Source organism: Rhinoderma darwinii, chromosome 1, assembly GCF_050947455.1.
Source record: "Rhinoderma darwinii isolate aRhiDar2 chromosome 1, aRhiDar2.hap1, whole genome shotgun sequence".
NCBI classification, from domain to species: Eukaryota; Metazoa; Chordata; class Amphibia; order Anura; family Rhinodermatidae; genus Rhinoderma; species Rhinoderma darwinii.
This window is the reverse complement of record NC_134687.1, coordinates 304,797,633-304,823,132: the sequence shown is the minus strand read 5'-3', so window position 1 is coordinate 304,823,132 and position 25,500 is coordinate 304,797,633. Positions and strand designations below refer to the sequence as shown.

The 25,500-nt window shown below is 42.6% G+C and overlaps 1 protein-coding gene across 1 annotated transcript; it reads right to left on the bottom strand.

The window, feature by feature from the left end:
• Positions 1 to 1,103: 1,103 nt before the first annotated feature.
• DDX49 (DEAD-box helicase 49) lies at positions 1,104 to 25,468 on the bottom strand. Its single transcript, XM_075825463.1, has 13 exons — positions 25,291 to 25,468; positions 23,027 to 23,150; positions 18,320 to 18,405; positions 18,101 to 18,222; positions 17,154 to 17,341; positions 15,217 to 15,357; positions 14,632 to 14,707; positions 14,055 to 14,131; positions 11,965 to 12,062; positions 9,253 to 9,327; positions 6,566 to 6,654; positions 6,409 to 6,480; positions 1,104 to 1,657 (listed from the first exon to the last, which is right to left on the bottom strand). The coding sequence occupies exons 1-13, from the start codon at positions 25,403 to 25,405 to the stop codon at positions 1,481 to 1,483; spliced, it is 1,440 nt and encodes a 479-aa protein (XP_075681578.1). The 5' UTR covers positions 25,406 to 25,468; the 3' UTR covers positions 1,104 to 1,480.
• Positions 25,469 to 25,500: the final 32 nt, after the last annotated feature.

Genomic DNA, 25,500 nt, shown 5'->3' with positions numbered 1-25,500 from the left:
GTTAGGACAGTGTGCGCCGGGAACTACTCCGCAATAGTACGTCTGGATGCGGGAACTAACCCCTCTGCAGGACGTACTATTGCGGAGCAGCGCGGCAAGAGGTTAAGCAATGCTCCCTTCGCATATGCTTTCTTAGACTGCTGTAGTATTTTGCACTTTCTATAGGATGTGATGTTCACCCTCATGTTTGGGCTGTGCCCTCATTTGTCAGGTTCTTTCTATTGTGGGGACACATTTTCCCTAACTGTGTTTGTACCTGTTTGTTTTAAAGCCAATAAAAATGTTGAATATGAAAAAAAAAAAATATAAATACAGGTCTATTACAAATAAATCCATTACAATAGCAACACATTCGGTCAAGAGGCCACTAAAAGGTGATAATACATATACAGGATTTTTTATATCTCTCTGATCTATCTATGGATTTATATCTATCCTGTATGTCCACTTCCACTACACTCGGGCCCCCATCAATGGTTCCATGTGCTTTGAATGTCTAGGTCTTTGAATTCAATAGTTTGTGATCTAATGGTACAACACTTTCAACTATTGACGATATTCCTTCTTTTATCAAAAGAGAATAGAGGATTCTTTAAATTATTCTCTACATGAACCAACAAAAGTAAGTTTGTCAGAAGTAGACATGCTCTTTAGGATTTTAAATATTAAAGGAACACTCCATGCAAAAGTGACATTGTTTTATGCCTAGTGCTGGGCCGGTGCGTGACAAAAGGAATCAAAACCGCAGCAAAGAGAGAATGCCTAGGTCACGCACAGCCCTTCCAGACTTGTCCACAACATGAAAGGTCAGTTCTGCATGGAGTGTTCCTTTAAGCAACCTATATTTCTTGATCTAGTAACGTGTTTTCTCATGGAAGATTTGCACTGCCACAAAAGCAGCTCAAACCAAACAAGGCAAGAAAGTTATCATCACCAGCAAACAAGATAAACTAGCCACACACAAGATTATGAGCAACTAGAATGCGACCGATCAATTGTCCGTCAGATCGTTTGTACGAATCATCCAACCAGCAACATGCCAGACTAAACTGGCAGATTAAGCTCATAATAATGCACTTGAACAAAAGTAGCCAACGCTTAGCCATAATATGCCAATCAGGTCATGTACATTTATTTACAGTCTGCAACAGCCGAATATTTCCAACCTGATCACATTTTAAGGAGTCTGTCATCATCAGTCGCAAAATTTTAAAACGATTGTCAGACAAAATGGTCAAAATCGGCCAGCTTTAAAGTCCAAGAGCTACTGAACCACCATCAAGCGACACATACCAAGGATAACACAGGGTGACTCTGCAGGCACACGAACCTCTCAATAGTAATGATACATTATTGGTAGAATATACACCTACTGATGCCAAGTATGTAGTGGATTCATTAGAAAATAGTCAGTTGCTGCTGCCCTAACTTCCACCCTCTGTTTGGGGGGGGTGCCCTGTTAAGTGAATGCAGTAGGGAGTCAAGACTGCTGAGCTTTGGCAACCTTCTCTTGTCTGAAGTGTTTCTTCTTCAACTTCCTGCGCACTTGAGCATCTTGTTTTTTCTGCATGGTGTCCTGAATGTGCGCCTTAAATTTCTTTTTCTGCTTTTTAATTTTCTCAAGCTCTGCCTTTCTTTTTGCCTCCAGATCTGGATCCTTACATCAAAATAAATAAAAAGCAATTACATTTATTTAATTTTTAAAGCAGATGTACAGCTGTGGAAATAGTGTTTCTATATATGCTAGTCCGCACCTTTGGGCAACGCTTAGCGGATATTTCATTTCTTCAGTGTTGGCTACTTTTTAGCTTTGCTCCACTAAGACACAGCAATGATCAGTGACTCCAGCTTAGATGCATTGTCTAATGGGAGCCAGGGTAGTCTGAAATCCACTATGCACAGCCCAAAGCCATAAATGATGCCGTCCCATTTATACCATTTGACCACAAATAAATGACATCATATGGCCAAGATTTCCCTCCATTTACCTCCCACGGTATTGGTTACGTATGGCATGTGAATACTGAATCCCAGAACTGGGGCACAATTAAAGATGGGTAAGAGGCATAAGGTTTTACAAATTTGATGTTAGAAGACACAGTAATCCTTATTTTTGTATTGCCAAATTCAGACTCGGTCAACCAAAAATATTACGGACATCCGCTAGATGCAAATATGCATACGATTTTCCAATCAACCTTGCATTTACATACATTTTGGCTATGCTATACATTGATTATATGTCCTCCACTTATTTAGAGCCTTTTGTATTTTTGTAAACCCTTAATCATGAATTTCTATTAAAGAATAACTGCACTTTCATCAACCTTTTGATAATTCATAGAGATATCAAAAGTTTGGATCGGTGGGGGTCTGGGTGATGAGACCACCACGTTGCTGAAACAATGGCGCAGAAGCACTCAGCTGAGAGCTTTGCTCCTTTGGCTGCGATCAGCGCTCATTGTCAGGCTGAAGACGACTCACAGAACGTCTATGTGAGCCGTCTTCAGCTGAGCGCTTCTACACCTTTGTTTCAGCATTGGTCCAAACTCTTGATATGTCTATGTATGATCACAAGTTTAATGAAAGTGCAGTCACTCATTAATGTTGAATAACTTTGAGTTGTTTTTGTCTACCAAAAAAAGTTAGTTTACATGCAAGAACAAAAAACCCACTTATTTTTCACTTTTGTTAAAGAGAATGTGTTGTTAGCTAAAAATGTATTCTTTTTTTTGTTAAACAATTAGTGTGTAGGTGATTAAACATTGTTCTAATTTTTTTTATTTTTTTCACGAGTCAGGAAATATTATAAATTACATTCTAATTTATAATATTTCCCAGCACTGGTCACTAGATGGAGCAATTCCCAAAATTGCAGCATTGCATGTGGTAAAGCAACCACATTGCTTTATGCTGCAAAATTGGAAAAAAAATCCCTCGCTCTAGTGAGCTCTCAGAATCCCCCCCTCCTTTATCCTGGCTAGTGCCGGGAGAAACGAGGGGTTTGAACGGTCTAACCTCCTACACTGTGTGTCGCCATTTTTTGAGATAACACACAGTGTAGTAGGTTTACATACAGTAGTAAACACACACAAACACGAACATACATAGAAATCTCTTACCTGCTCCTGCCGCCGCGGCTCCCTCCGGTCCGTCCGCTCCGTCTGCTACAGCCGCTCCAAGTGCACAAGTCCGGAAGCCGCGACCGGAAGTAGTAATCTTACTGTCCGGCCGCGACTTCCGGTCTACAGGAAAATGGCGCCGGACGGCGCTCAGTTCAACTTGGACTGTGTGGGAGCGGCGCATGCGCCGTTCCCACACAGACGGCGTACACAGAAGTGGATGGGACGGGCCCCGTTCGCAGTCCCTATGGGACTGTAGCTGCCGTATTCCATGTCTGTATGTGTCGTTAATCGACACATACAGAAATGGAGTAAAAAATGGCAGCCCCCCATAGGGAAGAAAAAGTGTAAAAATAAAAAAAAGTAAAACACAAACACACAAATAAATATAAAAGTTTTTAATAAAAGACTAAAATCAAACTGATGTTAAAAATTTTTTCGTGACACTGTTCCTTTAAAAGAACGTGTCAGGTTTTTCTATACTTAAAAGCTATGTACACCTTTAAAAGTATTTTTTTTTATAAATCAAATCAATGTTTATTAGGTTTTTAACCCCTCCAGGACGGAGCCATTTTTTGCTTTTTCATTTTCGTTTTTCACTACCCGCCTTCCAAGAGCCATAACGTGGTGTGAGGGATTATTTTGTGCGGGTTGAGTTGTAGTTTTAATGGCACCATTGAGTACCATATAATGTACTGGAAAACGGAAAAAAAATCTTTGTGGGTTGAAATTGAAAAAAAACCAAAACAGATTCCTCCATTGCTTTTGGGTATCGTTTTTACAGCTTTCACCGTGCGGTAAAAACGACAACCTTATTGTGCGGCTCAATAAGTTTACGGCTATACCAAATTTATATTGTTTTTTTTTATAGTTTACAAAGAAAAAACTATTTGTTAAAAATTGTTTTGTTTCACCACATTGAGAGTGGGAACTTTTTTTTTTTTTCTGATTGAGCGGTGTGGGGGCTTATTTTTTGCAGGACCAATTTTGTTTATTTTTTTGACATTACTGTAGAGGAAAAATGGGAACGATCATGGTACAATACACAGCAATACTAATGTATTGCAGTATATTGTCATTTTTACAGGCTTCTGTCAAGCCCTGCCAGAGGCACGGCTTGGCTTAGAGGCAGGGAGAAGTCAGACCTGGGGGCCTTCATTAGGCCCTTGGGCTGCCATGACAACCATTGGCACCCCGTATCGTGCTGGGGGCAATGAGTTGTCGCAGGGGACATTTAAGGGGTTAAACCATCGATGTTCCTGGCTGTTAGCTATAATACACAGCTGACACCCGCAGCATATAGAGCCCGCTCCATACATCATCATTTCCCAAACCAAGACACGCTATTACATCCAGGTGCGCGAATGGCTTAAGCAACTTTCAAATGGACCTATTAATAATTAAATTTCTAAGTTATCAACTTAAAAGTGATGGTTATTAGCTGGATCCTGTGAGTCAGGGACACGCAGGACCTGATCTCAGCTGAGCTGTCATTTGAGCTAAACGGACGGAATCGGCTGAGATGGGACGATATAGCTTCTATGTATACAAGATACATAGAAGCTGCATTGTAAAAATTTGATTTAAAGGGAATGTGTTGCCAGCAAAACATGTTTTGTTTTTTTGTTAAACAATTAGTGTATAGGTGATTAAACATTGTTCTAATTTTTTTTTTTTTTTTCACGAGTCAGGAAATATTATAAATTGGATTCAATTGGATTCTAATTTATAATATTTCCCATTGCTGGTCACTAGATGGAGCCATTCCCAAAATTGCAGCATTGCATGTGGTAAAGCAACCACATTGCTTTATGCTGCAAAATTGGGTAAAAAGCCCTCGCTCTAGTGAGTTCTCAGCATCCCCCCCTCCTTTATCCTGGCTAGTGCCGGGAGAAACGAGGGGTTTGAACGGTCTAAGCTCCTACACTGTGTGTCGCCATTTTTTGAGCTAACACGCAGTGTAGAAGGTTTACATACAGTAGTAAACACAAACATACATAGAAATCCCTTACCTGCTCCAGTCGACGCCGCTCCCTCCGGTCCATCCGCTCCGTCTGCTGCCGCTGCTCCATGTGCACAAGTCCGGAAGCCGCGACCGGAAGTAGTAATCTTACTGTCCGGCCGCGACTTCCGGTCCACAGGAAAATGGCGCCGGACGGCGCGCATTTCAAATTGAACTGTGTGGGAGCGGCGCATGCGCAGTTCCCACACAGACGGCGTACATGTTAGTGGATGGAACGGGCCCCGTTCGCAGTCCCTATGGGACTGTGGCTGCCGTATTCCATGTCTGTATGTGTCGTTAATCGACACATACAGAAATGGAAAAAAAAATGGCAGCCCCCATAGGGAAGAAAAAGTGTAAAAATAAGAAAAAGTAAAACACAAACACACAAATTAATCCAAACGTTTTTAATAAAGCACTAACATCTTTAACATATTAAAAAAAAAATTGTGGTGACACTGTTCCTTTAAAGTCAATTTGAAAGTGGTTTCAAAAAATAGATAAAACATTGATTTATTTAAAAATATCCTTTCAAAAGGGTGTACATAGCCTTTAATTATAATTCTACATATACATTAGGCTCTGCTCACAGTGGCGTTATGTGTTTGATTCCAATGTATATGACGGTTCCTAACGGAGTCTATTTCCATATTATGGGTTCAGCAGGTTTCAGGATTTTTGATACTACTGGAAAGAATATTGCAGCAAAGCTATGCTATTCTGGTCATCATAGAGTAACAAAAACCCGACCAGACAGAAAATTATCAAGTAATGGCAATACAACTTCAATAAAGTGGATCTTGTAGCTGTATGTCAATGTAAAACATCAGCATATACCATTATATGCTATATATCCAAGGTATACTCTATAGAATAGAAATGTTTTACTACAAGTTCCTCAGTGCTTTACACATAAATCAGATCAAACAGTGCTGCTGTGTAAAGTATGGGTGTACAGAGCAACAGTGTGAGCCCTTTTGATGACAGGAGGGGATATTCAGAAAACCTTATATTCCCAGTAGACACTGTTGCTAAGCTGCAGTCACTGATCACAGCACAAAGCTAAAAGCTCACAGCGGAGAGCAGAGCTAAAATGCAGCCAAACAGCCATCACTCAAGAAAATACATTTCAGATAAAGCAAAATCCATCAGCAGTGATCTTTATCGAATTTTTAAGCACACAAGTTGTATACATACTAAAACATATCCAAAAGCACAGACGAATTGTATATTACCCCAATGAATGGACAACTATTGAGCCCATGACAATTGGGTGCACCTTACCTTCCCTTCTAAAATCAACTGTTTCCTCTTGTTAATCTCCTTCTTTTCATCAAAATCTGTACATTCAAGTTTCTAGGAGCAAAAGAGAATACATTTTACTACCTCCATCACATTTCAGAAACTTCTTATGTTCTGAAGGAACTAATGGTATACTTACAATTTCACATTCCCGCCTAGCGACATTCACTTGGGTGAGGATATTCAGGACTTCATTTTCTTTCACTGTATATTCTTGTAGTTTCAGATCTGCCCATTCAGAAATGTAGAAAAATTAAAGATCAAATTTATGCTAATCTAACAGTATACTTGACATATGACTTTATAGTTTACTTACGGTTAAAATTTAGCTGTTTTTTCCATGCAAATTTTGAGTACAGTTACTGCCACAAGGTGTCTCCCTTCCTGTAATCTGCTGTCCACCCCCCTGTTGTCAAGCCAAATCTGTTCCTAGTTACTGAGCAGAGGAGACAAACTGCAGGAAGTGTGTGTGTGGGGGGAGGGGCGGTATCTCTTTATTGCCTGCCTGAAAGTCTATGGAGATGGGCGGGGGAGAAGGACTAGGGAGCAGCAAGAGAGACACAGACACGCTGCCAATAGGAGTCTACGGAGAGGGGAGAGCAGGAGCAGAGTGAGAAAGACACAGACAGACGCTGCAGCAGCTTGCTGGTAAGATTTCTAAGTCACCCCAGTGCTGGATTCTCAGATGTACTGGTCTGTACCATTGCATAATCTCCTCCACACTACTGCAGCTTCTATTATATATATATATTTATATATTTTTTTTATTTGTTTATAAATTAATTTTTTTGATAAAAGAGCAGGATTCTCCTATTGTACATGTGCAGTGTTTAGAAGATGTGATAACAGTTGGTTTTCTCTAAGCTAGTGAGTGAAGCCTGAGAATTAGAGATAGAGCCTGCAGAGGGGGAAAACTGCTGAAAAATGCAGGATACAAGTCATAATAGCCACAGATAGCAAGCGTGCGCACACGCGCACACGCACGCACACAGTATGGCGCGGGCTCAGTACGTGAGATGCTCCATACATCACGCCCCCCACACCACGACATGCTATTAAGTCATGGTGCGCGAAAGGTTTCATGCGCAGCGGATGGTGCAAAGTGAAAATACCACAAATAAAACATTAACAGGGTTCTCCCGGGTATGGCGATGCCATATCGGTGGACGTATACGGCTGTTTGGGCACGCTGTAGGGCTCAGAAGGGTTTTGCTGGCATTTCAGTTTATAATGAGGGGGTACATGTAGGCTGGGCAGAGTACATCAGGGGCATAATAAGAGGGTATAATAATGGGGTAAATAAATAATAATCTGCAGATATGTGACAAGTGTAGCACTTATAAATGGCGCCCGATCTTATCCGCTTTTGGAACACTGCACATTTTGCATCGCTATATTCTGGGAGCCAGAACTTTTTTTATTTTTTCACCACCGGAGCTGTGTGAGGGCTTATTCTTTGCGGGACAATCTGTCGTTTTCATTGGTACCGTTTTGGGGTACATGCGATTTTTTTTGGATCACTTTTTATTCCATTTTTCGTCAAGCAACGTGACCAAAAACCATCAATTCTGACAATGTTTTGTATTTATTTTTTACGGCGTTCACCCTGGGCTATAAATGACCATTATATTTTATTCTGCGGGTCGATACGATTACGGCGATACCATATGTATATCGTTATTTTTACATTTTGCAGCGTTTACACAATAAAAGAACTTATTTATAAAATAAACTATTTTTTCTGTCCCCATATTCTGAGAGCCATAACTTTTTTATTTTTCAGTCAAAAATGCGGTGTAAGGGCTTGTTTTTTGCGGGACGGGATGTAGTTTGTATTGGTACCATTTTGGCGTACATGCGACTTTTTGATCACTTTTTATTGTATATTTTGTGAGGGGTGGTGACCAAAAAATAGTGATTCTGGCATAGTTTTTCGTTTATTGTTTTTGCGCTGTTCACCGTGCGGGAAAAATAATATTATAGTTTTATATTTGGGGTTGTTACGAACGCGGCGATACCAAATATGCGTACTTTTTTTTTACGTGTTCGTTTTTTTCCTATAATAAAGACTTATTATAGGAAAAAAAGCAGTTCTTGTTTATATCACTTATAACTTTGATTTTTACACTTTTTTTTTAAATATTTTTATTCTTTTTTTTAACTTTATTTGTCCCACTAGGGGACACTTAGACTTGCAGCGTTGATCGCTGCTAGAGTACATTACACTACCTACGTAGTGTAATACATTCCAACTGTCATTGTGACGTGACAGTCACTCTGACAGGAAGCCTACGACGACTACCCTCCGGCTGGTCCTCATAGGCTTCTGTACATGGCAGCCCGGAAGCCATTGTCTGGCGTCTGGTTGCCATGGGTACCATCACCAGCCTCCGTGATTTCACGAGGGGGCTTCCGATCTCTGCTAAACTCCTTAGATGTGGCAATCGGAATCGACCGCCGCATCAAAGGGGTCAACTGCCGAAATCAGGCGCTGATCGGCAACAGGGAATGCAGGGCAGATACCCTGCACAGTTAACCGCCGCTGCGGTGTAGCGCCGGGCGGCAGTTAACTGTCAAAGCACAGACGTAACTGCACGTCGAGGTGCGCGAAGTGACTGCTCACCTCAAAGTGCATTAACGTCAAGGTGCGGGAAGGGGTTAATATAAACGGACCATACATTTATTTATTGAAGTAAAAAGGAGCCTGTAAAGGATTGTAATATGTGAACAAACATGGAGTGTTACAGGTGTTGTAAATTTATGAGTAAAAACATTTCAACCAAAAGCTAAATCAAAAGACGAAATCATAAATAATCAGACACTCACTGATCTGTTCTTCTACAGCGTGCACCAGATGAATGTCATACTGAGTCACCAATGTTATTGCCATGCCATGCCGCCCTAAAATAAAATGGAAAAAAAAAAAAAAAACAATAAAAAAAAGAAAAAAAGGATGATTTCAAAAAGAGAACTGCGCTGAGAAATAAATTAGAGAAAGGCTGTAATATCTCAGCACATGTTGAGATTAGAGAAGACTCCCACATCCCTCTCCCTGAAAGTGACCCTCTACTTGTGATCTCCCGCTTGATGCGACATCAGTTGTGTAGTGACGCTATTGCAAGTTTGGCAGCACAGCTGCCGTGGAAGCCGCAAGACGGCCATAAAGTATCGTGCACGGGTCCAATTAGAATAGGACCAAAGCTTCAGTGCAGTGGCATCGCTTCACGCTTCATGTCAGGGCGGGCGGGCGATCACAGGTGGAGGTAGATTGCCTTTGATTTTGAATGGATCCACACAGATCCCCAATAGCCTGCTATGGATCCTTAATGTACATCTATAAGTGTCCGATTCTACCTTTTCAAACATGACAGTCCGTGAACAAAAGGATGTGGCGTCTGAAAACACTATGTAATATGCAGAATGTTTAAAGTGAAGGTCTAGTTGGATTGTCAAGAATCAAAACATTTTTACTCTTTCTTCCATAGACATCATCACTAGGATCTGGGATAACATTTCCTTACATGTAAACCTATATAGATCGCCTCAACCATAAAGCACTACCCAGGTTAGGATAACAACAAAATCTGTATATCACCTATAGATCCTAGACTTACCATGTAAATAATCAATGAGACATACCAGGTTATCACGAATACTTATAGAAATCTTTATGTATCATTGTACAACATCCCCTTAAAAGACATACAAAAAAAACCCTACCCATAAAAAAATGAGAAGTGTGTGAAGCCACAGTGGGATCTGTGATTTTCGGTGTGAATTGTCATCCAATAGACAGTATGTTATAGATTTGAAATATCTTATTACAATGTAAATATACTCTTGTCAATAATATATGCTCCATGCGGATGGTTTAGTATTCTGGCCCGTGGCATGACGCGCTTACCTTATGGTGTATTTGTGATGTGGCAATACCACGGCAGCTTCCCGCTGTCCCATTTTATGGGTAGGAGCTTTTTATGTGGCTATTTTTTAATTGCTTATAAAGGATGTTGTGTAATGATACATCAATAAAGATTTATAATGATTATTAGAGATAAGCAGGTATGTATGATCGGTTATTTTACATGCGAAGGCTAGGGTCTATAGGTAATATACATTTAGTTACATGCCCTGTATTGCACAGTCTACAAGTCACAGAGGATACGTACAGAGAGCAATTATTACGGTCACCGAACGCTCCATGCAAAATTTCGTTGTTTGAGCAGCAACCAAATCGGGTCAAATGTGCACGTCACCTTGTGGGTTTGGTCCGTCCCACCCGTTGCAATGCGCATACCAAAAAAAAAAAAAAAGAATGGCGACACAAATAACCCAAGTTGAAATAAACGAGTCTTTACACCAGTGATTCAACGTTTCAGCGATAGAGGACTTTTTCAAGCATGTAGCTGAAATGTTGCATCACTAGACTAAAGACAAGTTTATATGAATTCAGCTACATGTGTGATGCAGCCATTCTTTTTTCGATCACTCATTGCGTCCGTCTCCACCATTAGCACTCCTTACTGACACAAAGAGCCATCAGTAAGCACAATACCGCTGCATGATGTCTACCTTCATAAAAAACAGGATTACTTATTTTGGTAAAGCCAGACACACAGTCCTTTGGGATTTTTGGCACAAGACAATTTACAGCATCAACATTTTTTTTCATTATTCCTAACCTTCAAGAGGAGCACGTCCAATTTGCACGCGTAAAAAACGAAGCGTTTTTCCTACATTTCTTATCCGTGTGCTTTGCGTGTGGCATGTGTTCTTCACATCCGTGCAAGCACTTTATTTTTTTTTGTACATTTATTTCTCTGCTTTTCTATGTAACTGATGCGTGAAACACGGACAGCACACGGATGTAGTCTGTGTGCTGTCCATGGTTTTAACGCACCCACAGACTTCAACAGGCGACTAGGTGCGTGGTGAAAACGCACCAATATAGGACATGCAGTGAGTTTCATGCAACAGACACTCGCTGTGTGAAAAACATCGCACGTGTGAATGGCCCCATTGAATTACACGGGTGCGTGTGCGGTGATTGGTAACGCTCGTCTGAATGAGCCCTAAGAAAGGACTAACTGTATATTTCTTTATATATTGTGCTGGCCATAGAAATTATTGTATTATTCCCATATTTAGCCAGTTTCATTTTAGGTCATCTTTAATATTTAATTATATAAAACACTTTTTTTTGCTTTGGGAGAAAGGGGGGGGGTCCTTGCTGCGAAGCAGGTATTTATATACGCATACGAGAGTAGTGTTCGGTAAAGCAAAATAAGCAGCTCACACTGTAAATCTGTAAATGTAAACTTATATCAATAGACCTGGCAAAATAAGGTATTGTATAATAAAGCCCTAATCGAATACCGAAATCGGGGATAGAAAATGTAATTACTGTACAGAATGAGCGGACCAGTAATGAGAAAATAAAAGCCCCTGGCATTTTTAGTCTGAGACCCCAAATAATTGGCATTTTATCCAGTTAATAAAACAAAAGGCTATTATTGTTTGGTGCGGACAGAATCCTACCTGCCCTGGCTGTGCGGCCCACACGATGGATGTAGATCTTTGGAAGGCCTGGGGTATTGTGATTGATCACAACCTGCACCGTGGGAATATCCAGCCCCCTGGACAGGTAAATAATAAGCAGAAAATTATCCTTTGCACAAGACTCACTCACCTATCAGTAGAATAAAGAGACTACCGCATTCTGCAGAGCACAGTGTCCCTTTGGCCTCTCTCGGAGACACTGTATAGCTATTATAGACTATGAGATCTTCAGCCCTTAATAGCATGTCTACACACAGGGAGGGATAAGCGGCTGGTTCTACTGACATTACATGTGCAGAATAATTGACATGAATGATCGTAATGATGAAAGAGCTGCCTGCTATTTGTACAAATACCAAATGGGATTCCGGTAGCTCTTCCAAGGAAGACCCCACACTGCACTAAACAACTAAAACCTGTCAGACACATCTGAATAAGCAGGACTATAAGGAGACGGTAATCCTTATTGTTGGACACCGAATACAAGAATCGGCTGAAGAGTCTTCTCAGGGGTAGATTTCTCTCCACTACACTACAACAGGTCAGTTAGTCCTGTACAACACACAGAAGAATTACAAACAGGCGGCCCTCAGCTTTTAGATCTAGAAAACGCCTGCGATTACGGCCATACACCAGAAATCGCATCACAAATTCTCTAATTCTTTTATTTAGAAAGAACCTCAAAACTGCTGAAAGCGCAATATAGGGGAGGAAGGGCACAGGCATTGTAACGATACCTCTTGTTTAATTACCCCCAGCACCACTGTTGCAAGTGCCACTGAGGCAGGCACTTGATGTGCAAGTACTCCTTGGCTCTCCTCATTGCACACGGTCAGCCAAGGCCCCTCCAAGTGACAACTCTAGCGGTCTCCTGATTGGCCGTTAGAGCAGAGAGTGTCACTTGCAACCGCCGTACCGGGGAAATTACACGTCAGTTCCTCAGTCAGACAAAATGTAAAGTTACGTTGCCCTCCCCTATATCGCACTGTCAGCAATTTTGAAGTCTCAAAACTGCTGACAAGTTCCCTTTAACTATAGCATGGTAGGTCTTCTCCAAGCACGGCCTGTCAGCTGAACAACTCTTCTCCATATAATCGACTGGACAGCTTCTGTCAGGTGGCATACAAGCAGAAAAACACCTTAAACCCTACATGCCAGTGACGGAAGGAGAAAGCTTAAAGGAACAGTGTCATCACAAATTATTTTTTTATATGTTAAAGATGTTAGTGCTTTATTAAAAACGTTTATATTTATTTGTGTGTTTGTGTTTTACTTTTTCTTATTTTTACACTTTTTCTTCCCTATGGGGGCTGCCATTTTTTGTTCCATTTCTGTATGTGTCGATTAACGACACATACAGACATGGAATACGGCAGCCACAGTCCCATAGGGACTGCGAACGGGTCCCGTCCCATTCACTTCTGTGTACGGCGTCTGTGTGGGAACTGCGCATGCGCCGCTCCCACACAGTCCAATTTGAAATTGGCGCCGTCCGGCTCCATTTTCCTGTGGACCGGAAGTCGCGGCCGGACAGTAATATTACTACTTCCGGTCGCGGCTTCCGGACTTGTGCACTTGGACCAGCGGCAGCAGACGGAGAGGACGGGCTGGAGGGAGCCGCGGCGGCAGGAGCAGGTAAGAGATTTCAATGTATGTTCGTGTTTGTGTGTGTTTACTACTGTATGTAAACCTACTACACTGTGTGTTAGCTCAAAAAATGGCGACACACAGTGTAGGAGGTTACACCGTTCAAACCCCTCGTTTATCCCGGCACTAGCCAGGATAAAGGAGGGGGGGGGATGCTGAGAGCTCACTAGAGCGAGGGCTTTTTACCCAATTTTGCAATGCTGCAATTTTGGGAATAGCTCCATCTAGTGACCAGAAATGGGAAATATTCTAAATTAGAATTAATTTATAATATTTCCTGACTCGTGAAAAAAATAAAAAAAATTTGAACAATGTTTAATCACCCACACACTAAATGTTTAATTAAAAAAAACCAAACATGTTTTTCTGGCAACACATTCCCTTTAAGAAATAATGGATTGGCACCATGCATGTTTTCTCACCTGGCCGCCACATCGGTCGCAATTAGAATCTTGTAAGCACTTGACTTGAATTTTGCAAGAGCCGCAAATCTAGCTTTCTATGGAGAGAGAATACAAAGACGTTTACAACCAGTAACTACTGCCCTATGCTGGAGAAGAGTTAGAAGCACTGGGTACCATGTATAAGGTTTGATTTTGCAAATGGAGTTGGTATATGTAGTGCGCCCTACAGAGCCAGTCCTATTCACGTGTCATGAATGCACAAGGCTAGGAGTTTGGACTCGCATATAAAGTCAGATCTATTCCACACCTCAATATGGTGCAGGTAACATAGATTTTCACAATAGATAAAAAGTGGTAATAAGCTTTCAAAATAAGTATGTGCATGCTGGGCTGCAGCCTACGTAGACAAGAAAAATGCCGACAGAATAATAGGGATCTTAGATTTGCTTCAAAAGTAAATCTTCAATTTAAACGCTAATGGTTTGGTGTACTATAGGAGAGGGAGATTATTGATGGAAAATCCGTACCAATCAGGTGAAGTAAAAATCCTCTCTATCACCTAATAAAATTTAAGGTGCAATTTGTAAACACTTACCTGCTTCATCATGGAGTGCAACGCTACAGACGGAAAACTGAACTCACGGAGCATCATGTTCAGGATTTGGCAGTTCCTGGAACATCAAAAGGACAATTTCAAGATGTCAAAACACCATGATTCAAATTGTTACAATCGATAAATTAGAGGAGTAGTCCCATCATATACATTTATGGCATATCCATCTATCTCCAGAACCCGCTGCCATCTCCAGACTGTGAATGGACAGGTGGCCTCGAGCACCGCTGTGCATAAGAAAAAAAGTGAAAGGGGCTAGAGTGCTAAACCAGCACTGTGGATTCTTCATTGTCAGGATTGGTGGGGGTACCATGCAGTCAGAACCCCACCAATCAGAAAGGGGTCTCAGCAGTCAGATCCTATCTTTGATATGAACATCCCTTGTTATACTGGCATGATACCGGCTTCTTAATACATAAACTGTGCAGGAACTGTAAGGCAGCTACACACCGAGCCTTAGCAGTGTGCGAAGTACATGACTTATGCAAGGGACACCCCACCAGTATTATTTATTATACTTCCATTACAAAAAAATCATATTCTGCAATGAAATACATCAGAGCTTACTTGCAAGTGTTGGTAAAGATCATAATGGACCAATCCTCATGCTCATCCTGGAACTTCTGGATCAAATGCACCAAATACGCATCTTTCACTTTCTCAGGTACCAGGATGAATCTCTGGTCTAACTGCTCCACTGTCCGCACCCTAAAGAAAAAAAATTACGTTGCATCTATGTATATGTAAGTTATGCTGCATACCAAATTTATTTTTAATGAACGGGAAAGAAAAGCAATAACTCTTTAAACCAAGTATTCATAAATTAGCACAACTTGGTGATATTCCGCAATTTATTGTAACAGCAGTTTGAGGATAATCTTTCAATAATAAAGGGTTAAGTAGTAGTATTTTAGCATACTATAGTGATGTACAACTGCTTGACTAAAGGTATTACCAAGGCATCACAGCAAATGTAGTAAGTCAGTGCAGAGTTCTATTCAGACTATCAAAACTTACAAAAACTATAAAATCTAAATGTCAGAAAAACATGACAATATCAACGGACAGAAGTTCCAAAACGGATTAACCCGTCAACATGCACATGCCTTAGAAAGACTCTATATTTCATAACGAAAAACGTATGGACAAGCATAATGTTATGGAATACATCGTTCTATGTCATTATGTCACTATGAAGATTTCACAATCTGACAATTTACTAGAATTGAAAAACTCAAATATTACTCTTACAGCTAGGACAAATGAAAACCATCTTTGTCCTATGAAGTATGAACCTCTTTAATGCCAATCTGACGTGGCAGGCTGGTCCAATGAGAGAAATCTGCAGAAACGCCATTCACTCCTATTATATATTATTTTATAAACACATAACTTTTAACAGACCAAACTTTCCTAATAACTTTCAGTTCAGCTCTCCTTTAATTAAAGCGGATCACGCAGATATTTATGCTGCACTGTCTGGGGGCAGCATAAAGACGTGACAGACATGCGGATTTCAGCGTGCGGTCACTTAACTAGATCAATTGAAAGCGTTTTTTCCCATCTTGGACATTTATCGTGTGGATGTGCCGTAAATGTCCAATACACGCAGGTCCCACCTTTAGGACCTGCACCTATCTCTAGAACATAAACAGAATAAGCACACAAGGATCAACAAATATTATAAACAGAGCAGTTGATTCTGAAAAGAGAGTACCCACATATCTTCTTAAAACTCCCAACCAAAAAAATATACAGGTCTCACCGCTCAAGGTTTTTACTTTCCATTTATTGGATGTTATTATGTGAAAAGATCAAGCGGTGAGGTTGTATATTGTTTTCTTTTATTTCAATAACCGGGCCTCATGACCCCCGTCCTACCCTCTTTTGCTCTACGGCAACTGAATGACTAAGCGGGCGGGAGTACGATAACAGCCGTGCTTGCGGACCTATGCTGTTTGCATAACTCCCGCAGAGGTGATCGTTCCGGAAACAGCGTAGAATAGTGAGCTATGCAGTTTCAGTAGCTCCCGAGTTCATGGAAAAAGCATAGCTCGCCATGCTACGCTGTTTCTGTGACTCCCATTCACTTCTATATATCCCAGCAAGCTCAGCTGTTTCCATACCTCCGACCACTTTGTCAATCAATGGCTTGAGAGCAACAGAAGGTAGGACGGAGGTCAGGGGGCCCCATTCTAAAGATATGTGCATGTCCTAAAGGTGGGATCCGCATCTATCGGATATTTTTGGCATATCATGTGGAGCATGAATATACTGGTAATCATACTTGTGCCGCTGAGTGTGCGCCCCATAAGTTCTAAGTTCTCCTGAAGTACTTAACACTAATAAGTGACAGTGTGTTTGTCACTTCTTAATGCTGTCCTCAGACAGGGCAGCATAAATATCTGACCATCCCGCTATAATGCTGCTTAGTGAAGGGCAGTATGTATGCGAATAGAAGATGCAAAACCACAATCTACTGTCATAAATATTCAGCTCCTCACTCTGAAGTGGATTCCCAGAAGAATGGCTTGTTCATTGCAATGGATTTCAGCTCCTGCAGGGTGTCCGTCAATGTGGCACTGAAGAGAAGAGTCTGTCTCTGGGCAGGAATTGCTCCAAGAATCACCTGCAAGTCTTGCGTAAAATCAGTACAACCCTGTTCCAGTAGTCGATCCGCCTCATCCAGAACCTGATGGTCAAAAATTTAAGGAAATTATACTTAAATAGGATCTTTCACGAACATGATTCTTGTCTGAGTCTTGGGACCAGTCATTATAGAATTCTATGAAATATATTCTGCACTTTGCCACTTGATTTACTTTCAGTAACTTACACTGCAGATGTCTGAATTTGATCCATGTATCTTAACAAAATAGCTAGTCATGCATTTGACATACAATGCTGAATCTGATTGGTCAGGGCCCTGACTGCAGCCCCAGCATTTAGAAAAAACGAGAGACTAAAAAAAGTCAAAAGATATCATTTACCTGTATGTCCACAAGGGAATATATCGTAAACTAATACAGATTACACCCAAAATAGTGATGACAGAATGGACAATGGCGTTGTGTGCCTGTGGCGAAGTTATTTTTCCCTTTTACGGCTGTCAGCACGGTGCCAATATATTTTGGCGCTAAAGAGTCAAGTCTCGTCTGACACTCTGGTTGATAGGCATAAGCTGCCTAATATTTTTTTATAGCGTTGTCAGGCAACATATACCTGGAAGACTTTCGGTTTCATATTACTAGCACTCAGCGGAGAAGGGGCAAATAAGTGTAAAGGCAGCGTGGTAGGACCACGCACTTCTCCAGCTTACTGCCATTTTAACCATATTTTAAAATAAACTTAGGTGGAAAACCTTTATTCAAAAAAAAAACCCCATTGAAAAATGCTTTCAATGCACATTTTCTGGGTACAACTTCCGTTATTTCATTGTCCAGCAACTTACCAAGAATTTAATCCTTTTGATGCTGAAAGTGTTTGAACTGCGAATGTGGTCAGCCAAACGACCGGGTGTAGCTATGACGATATGCGGTTTTCTGGACAGCTGCAAAGCTTGTGCAACCATGTCTGTGCAGAAAATACAGTGTAAGGAAGCACACATTTAAAGAAATACAAACACATTCTTCTAGAATTAAGTCATAGACCCTGAATAGGAGATACATACCCATTCCGCCAACAACTAAACAGTCCTTCAGGCCCAGTGGCTTGCCAAGGACGCGAAACTGCTCAGCAATCTGATATGCCAGTTCTCTGTAGACAACGGAATACACATGGTCATCATGTATGTGTCATGGTAGTAGGGCTGGGCAATTAATTGAAAAACTGAAAAAAAAAAAATCCCTCGGTTTAGGCCTCATGCACATGAACGTATTTTTGTCCTCCCGTAAATACTGGCGTAAATACGGGTCCTTGGTAACACATATTTGACCCGTATTGCACCAGTATTTACGGACCCGTGCCCGTAAATACGGGTCCAGTGTCACCAGTATTCCACCTGTATTTACAGGCACGTTTTCGCTGCAAAATTGCACTGCAGTAATCAGCAGCCCCTTCTCTCTATCAGTGCAGGCTAAAGAGAAAGGACAGCCCTTTCCGCAGTAAAAGTAAAAGAAATAGAAGTCCATGGGCCCGTGTGCATGGGGCCTTAAACTGTATCTGCATCTTCATTACGCAGATACAGTTGAATCCAATGGTAGAGCAGGGAGCCTTTCACTATGTATCGCCGGACGCAAAGCGGTAACGTCACCACGCCTGTCTGCGCCGAGCCGCACATCACGGAGGAGCTGAGGGATCTCTGCCTCTTGTCGTTGGAACGGAGTTAGGCGAGTATGCATGTTATTTTTTATCAGGCACTATTGGGGCTGTGGGGGCATCATACAGCGTGGGGGCAGCTATGGGTCATTATACTGCGAGGGGGCAACTATGGGGGACTTCCTACTGTGTGGAGGGCAGCTATGGGGGCATTATACTGTGTGGAGTGCAGCTATGGGGGCATTATACTGTGTGGAGGGCAGCTATGGGAGACATTATATATACTGTGTGGAGGGCAGCTATGGGGGCATTATACTGTGTGGAGGGCAGCTATGGGGGCATTATACTGTGTGGAGGGCAGCTATGGGGGCATTATACTGTGTGGAGGGCAGCTATGGGGGCATTATACTGTGTGGAGGGCAGCTATGGGGGCATTATACTGTGTGGGAGCAGCTATGGGGGCATTATACGTGTCGAGGCAGCTATGGGGACACTATACGGTGTCGAGGCAGCTATGGGGGCATTATACGGTGTCGAGGCAGCTATGGGGGCATTATACGGTGTCGAGGCAGCTATGGGGGCATTATACGGTGTCGAGGCAGCTATGGGGGCATTATACGGTGTCGAGGCAGCTATGGGGGCATTATACGGTGTCGAGGTAGCTATGGGGGCATTATACGGTGTCGAGGCAGCTATGGGGGCATTAAACTTTGTGGAGGCAGCTATGGGGACATTATACTGTGTGGAGGCAGCTATGGGATCATTAAAAACAGTGTTGAGGCAGCTATGGGGGCATTAAACTGTGTGAAGGGCAGCTATGGGGACATTATACTGTGTGGAGGCAGCTATGGGGGCATTAAACTGTGTGGAGGCAGCTATGGGGGCATTAAACTGTGTGGAGGCAGCTATGGAGGCATTATACTGTGTGGAGGCAGCTATGGAGGCATTATACTGTGTGGAGGCAGCTAAAGGGAACATTATACTGTGTGGAGGCAGCTAGGGGGGTATTATACGGTGTAGAGGGTAGTTATAAGGGCATTATACTGTGTGGAGGGTAGTTATAGGGGCATTATACTGTGTGGTGGCAGCTATGGGGCATTATACTGTGAGGGGAGCACTGTAGGCAATATACTGTGTGGGGGCAGTGTCAGGAGGTAGATTATATACAGTAAAATACAGCAGGCTCAGGGGATAAACATAAATTAGAATGCCGTAGCATGCAAACAGGGGGCGTGGCCTAAATAATCGTACTCGGTTACATGTTCAATTAATGGGGATTTTGATTTAGGTCATAATTGCCCAGTCCTACATGGTAATACACATTTTCAAACAGCATTGCTCTAAGACGGTGACTATACATTCACGGTTCGTCCAATGCATCTTATGTGTCAACAAAAAAAAGCTATGTTCATCCATGTTGTGGATTGTATATGATGGAGTAAATTTAGGCAAATTGTAAAAGTTAGAATAAGGCCTCATGCACACGACCGTAAAAACTCCCGTTATTACGGGTCGTAATTACGACCCGTAATAACGGGCTCATAGACTTCTATTGGCGACGGGTGCCTTCCCGTTTTCTCACAGGAAGGTGCCCGTGCCGTTGAAAAAGATAGAACATGTCCTATTTCAGGCCGTAATAACGGCACGGGCAGCCCATAGAAGTCTATGGAGCTCTCGTAATGACGGGTGGCTACATGTGTGCACCCGTCATTACGGCAGCGTTGCTAAGCGACGTCAGTAAATAGTCACTGTCCAGGGAGCTGAAAGAGTTAACTGATCGGCAGTAACTCTTTCAGCACCCTGGACAGTGACTACCGATCAGTATAAACCTGTAAAAAATAAAAATAAAAGACGTTCATACTTACCGACAACTTCCTGCTTCCTCCAGTCCGGTCTCCCGCCCGTTGCCTTGGTGACGCGTCCCTCTCGACATCCGGCCCGACGTCCTGGATGACGTTTCAGGCCATGTGACCGCTGCAGCCAATCACAGGTCAATCACAGGCTGCAGCGGTCACATGGACTGCCGCGTCATCCAGGGATGTCGGGCTGGATGTGAAAAGAGGGACGCGTCACCAAGACAACGGCCGGGTAAGTATGAATTTCTTTAACTTTAATTACAGAAAGGGCTGTCCCTTCTCTCTATCCTGCACTGATAGAGAGAAGGGGCTGCCGATTAGTGCAGTGCTATTTTGCCGCCAAAAACGTGCTCGTAAATACGGGTGGAATACGTGTGACACCGGACCCATATTTACGGGCACGGGTTCGTAAATACTGGTGCAAAACGGGTGGAATACGTGTGACACCGGACCCGTATTTACGCCAGTATTTACAGGTGGGAAAAAATACGGTCGTGTAATAACCATGTGCAGTTGCATACAAATTGGCCTATGTTGGGTTAATAATCATTCTGACAAACATTTATGGTGGAATTGATGTACGGTATATGGTCACATATACACCAGTAATCCAAATAAAAGCCATGTAATGGATCTGAACGGCTCTGGAAAAAAACAGTTCTAATGGATTGTGTGCATGTGGAAAGCTGTGCCAAGGTATTACAGAAGGTTCATAGTAGTAAGTAGATTGAACGATACATTAGGAGCGACCACTAAGTATGGCACAATTTGGTAGAAAAATTGAGCGTTATATAAGAAACAATGCCAAAGCATTATACAAATAAAGTGTGGACTGAGAGCCTATGCAAGGGACGGTGTACCAGGTTGTAATCGTTTCTGTTTCTTCAGATCTTTTTTAATGCAAAACCGAGATTGAATCCAAAAAAAGAGAAGCATAAGGCCATGGCCACGCGGCACAACGTCAGGCGTATTTCAAAGCGTAAAGAGGCTCTGTCACCAGATTTTGCAGCCCCTATCTGCTATTGCAGCAGATAGGCGCTGCAATGTAGATTACAGTAACGTTTTTATTTTTTAAAAACGAGCATTTTTGGCCAAGTTATGACCATTTTTGTAGTTATGCAAATGAGGCTTGCAAAAGTACAACTGGGCGTGTTTAAAAGTAAAAGTCCAAGTGGGCGTGTATTATGTGCGTACATCGGGGCGTTTTTACTACTTTTACTAGCTGGGCGTTGTGTATAGAAGTATCATCCACTTCTCTTCAGAACGCCCAGCTTCTGACAGTGCAGACACAGCCGTGTTCTCGAGAGATCACGCTGTGTCGTCACTCTCAGGTCCTGCATCGTGTCGGACACATCGGCACCAGAGGCTTCAGTTGATTCTGCAGCAGCATCGGCGTTAGCAGGTAAGTCGATGTAGCTACTTACCTGCAAAAGCCGATGCTGCTGCAGAATCATCTGTAGCCTCTGGTGCCGATGTGTCCTCGCTCGTCTGACACGATGAAGGACCTGTGAGTGACGTCACAGCGTGATCTCTCGAGAACACGGCTGTGTCTGCACTGCCAGAAGCTGGGCGTTCTGAAGAGAAGTGGATGAAACTTCTCATCAGAACGCCCAGCTAGTAAAAGAAGTAAAAACGCCCCGATGTATGCACATAATACACGCCCACTTGGACTTTTACTTTTAAACACGCCCACTTGAACTTTTGCAAGCCTCATTTGCATAACTACAAAAATGGTCATAACTTGGCCAAAAATGCTTGTTTTTTAAAAATAAAAACGTTACTCTTATCTCCATTGCAGCGCCGATCTGCTGCAATAGCAGATAGGGGCTGCAAAATCTGGTGACAGAGCCTCTTTAAGCCGCTCCGAAACACGCCTGTAAACAGCTTTCCATTTACTTCAATGGGAAATACACTGTGTAGTTCATACAAGCCGTATTTTTACGCTGCTGAATTAAAAAAGACATTGTAAAAAAAATACAATTAAAATTTTAAAAAAAGTGCCACGTCACTTCAAGCGTTGTACAAGCTGATTTTTCCCATTGACACCTCAAAACACGCTAGAAAAATGCTCAACAATCAGCTAAAAAAACCATCTGGATTTCTAGGGCTGTGTTCTCTTAAAATCAGCCTCGTATTTTTCAGCCTGAACATATACCGTGTGAACATAGTCTAAGCCTTTCCTTTACACTTCCGTTCAGGATCCACTCATGGCTTTGGCAGAAGAAAAAAAAAATGCTGAATATGAACATACTGAACGATCTTACCGAGTGGGTGTGAGCACCAAGCAAAATATTCCGAAAGGATCCTCAGACAGCTTCTGGAGTATGGGTAGAACAAACGCAGCAGTCTTGCCACTGCCAGTTTTAGAACAACCCATGCAGTCACGGCCTACCCAAAAATAGAAGCAGTTCAACAAATCACCACACGTGATCACAGCATTTGTATATAGAAGATACAACCAACATACACTGAAAGGCAATCTACTAGAAGAAATACCCTTCCATGCAGAGATATGATGGCCTAAAGTTACAGGCCCAAAGCCTGATGCTCCACCAATGGGAGACTCTGATGACATGTCCCCATCTGATTTCTGCCAGGTGAAGTGTTGTCATGGAGACCTTGTGTGAATACATCTTCGTTACGTGTGGGCATCAATGTATTGGCCAATTTGGATCCACACAAGGTCTCAATGACGACACAGCACCTGACACTGGTCTATCTTCATTTGCGATGCTTCCTATGTATTCGTGACTGCCTCTAGAGGTAAGAGTCAGGACTGCATGCTGGGCAATTTTGTAACTTCCATACACTTCAATGTATAGACCCACACACATGCAAGGCTAGCTCTTTATTTGGTACCCCCCTGTAAACAGATGACAGCTGGACCTACTGGACAGGTTTGGCATAGCCTGTGACAATGCCCAAGAACACAAGGGAAAGTCCATTTAAAAAAAAATGCTTTGTCTTGTTCAGTTTTGAAGAATCTGACCTCAAATATAGCACCAAATGGATGAATTGAGACACTGTCAGTTAAAGGACCTAAGTGCCCAACCTCAATGAGCAGCCAGCAAGTGTTCGCTTCACATATACTCAATCCGCTTCCAAAGAATCGCCCTGGAAGGATCTTCATCGTCACTGGTCAATGTCCTGTCACGCAGGTACTGACTGCATATGGTGCTGGTTTAAGAATATAAATTGATTTCAGGTTGGCTTTTTGTATTTATTTGCATAATGGGTGTGATTTGGGGTGTGGGTTTAATAATCGGACGTTTCTATTGAGCGAGGCTTCTTGTACCTACAGAGATGTAAATCCAGTATTGCTTATAACGCTGGTCATGGATATTACATACTCGTTATCAGATCCTGACAACAACCGGTCTACTGGGCTCTCAGAAAGTGACCCCGGTCTGCGGAAACAAGGATCCCTCAGATTGGATGCTTTCATTTTTCCTGAAGAGAAGCGGTGCCTGGCAGCTGCTCATCTTATAGTGCCTTATTGACATCACATGCATATTCAGAACAGCCAAATGGGCATGTTGAAGGGCGGTCTTAGGGTATGTGCACACACACTAATTACGTCCGTAATTGACGGACGTATTTCGGCCGCAAGTCCCGGACCGAACACAGTGCAGGGAGCCGGGCTCGTAGCATCATAGTTATGTACGATGCTAGGAGTCCCTGCCTCGCTGCAGGACAACTGTCCCGTACTGTAATCATGTTTTCAGTACGGGACAGTTGTCCTGCAGAGACTCCTAGCATCGTACATAAGTATGATGCTAGGAGCCCGGCTCCCTGCACTGTGTTCGGTCCGGTACTTGCGGCCGAAATACGTCCGTCAATTACGGACGTAATTAGTGTGTGTGCACATACCCTTATATTTCAGCTCCTGGCACCCAACTGATTTTACCATCTGCTGCAGGGGAAATGCAGGATCACTTTCAGATGGATCTTACAGAGGAGGCTCTGCTCACTACATGCTGCCAGCCCCTGCCCTCTGAGTGGCTGCTCTATTGGTCTCCTGATTGGACGCTAGAGCTGCCCCGCAGAGCAGCACTTGCCCTCCCCTATATAGCGCTGTCAGCAGTTTTGAGGGCTTTAATGGGGGAATCAGGGCTGACAGCTGAATGACAACCTCACGTCTGCAGGGGGCAGTATATAACTGGAAGTCTTATAAAGATCTCCTAATGTCATTTGCTCATGAGTAAACATGTCAGGAGGTTCTCAGACGTGGCAGTATGTGATAAAGTAGTAAACACGGGGGCAGGGATCTTTATGGACCTCCTGTCAGCTATCCGGCGATTTACCAGATCTGGTGCAAGGGAAAAGTGGAGTAGCTACCCATAGCAACCAATCAGGTTATTTTTCCATAATATCTGGAAGTTGATTGGCTGCTATGGGCAACTGCGCAAACTTTTACCTCGCAGTAGGTTTGCCTAATCTTTGTTGTGTTCTGCTTCACACCAAATAGTGGTAAGATGGACTATAAAATGTGCTTTTATGTCAGACTCATAGAATACCATCTACGTACCGTCCAGAATGGGCGGGATACAGTTCTCTTGAACCGGGCTTGGTTTGCGGACACCCAGCTGCTTGCATTGCTCAATTAACCACGATGAAAGCCCCAACTTCGCAAACCCGTCCATTTTCTCCAAACACACGTGAACACAGACAGCACTTCCGGTACGTACATTCACCGTCACAACTATGCGCCGCAATTCTATTGAACCTAGGGGACGCG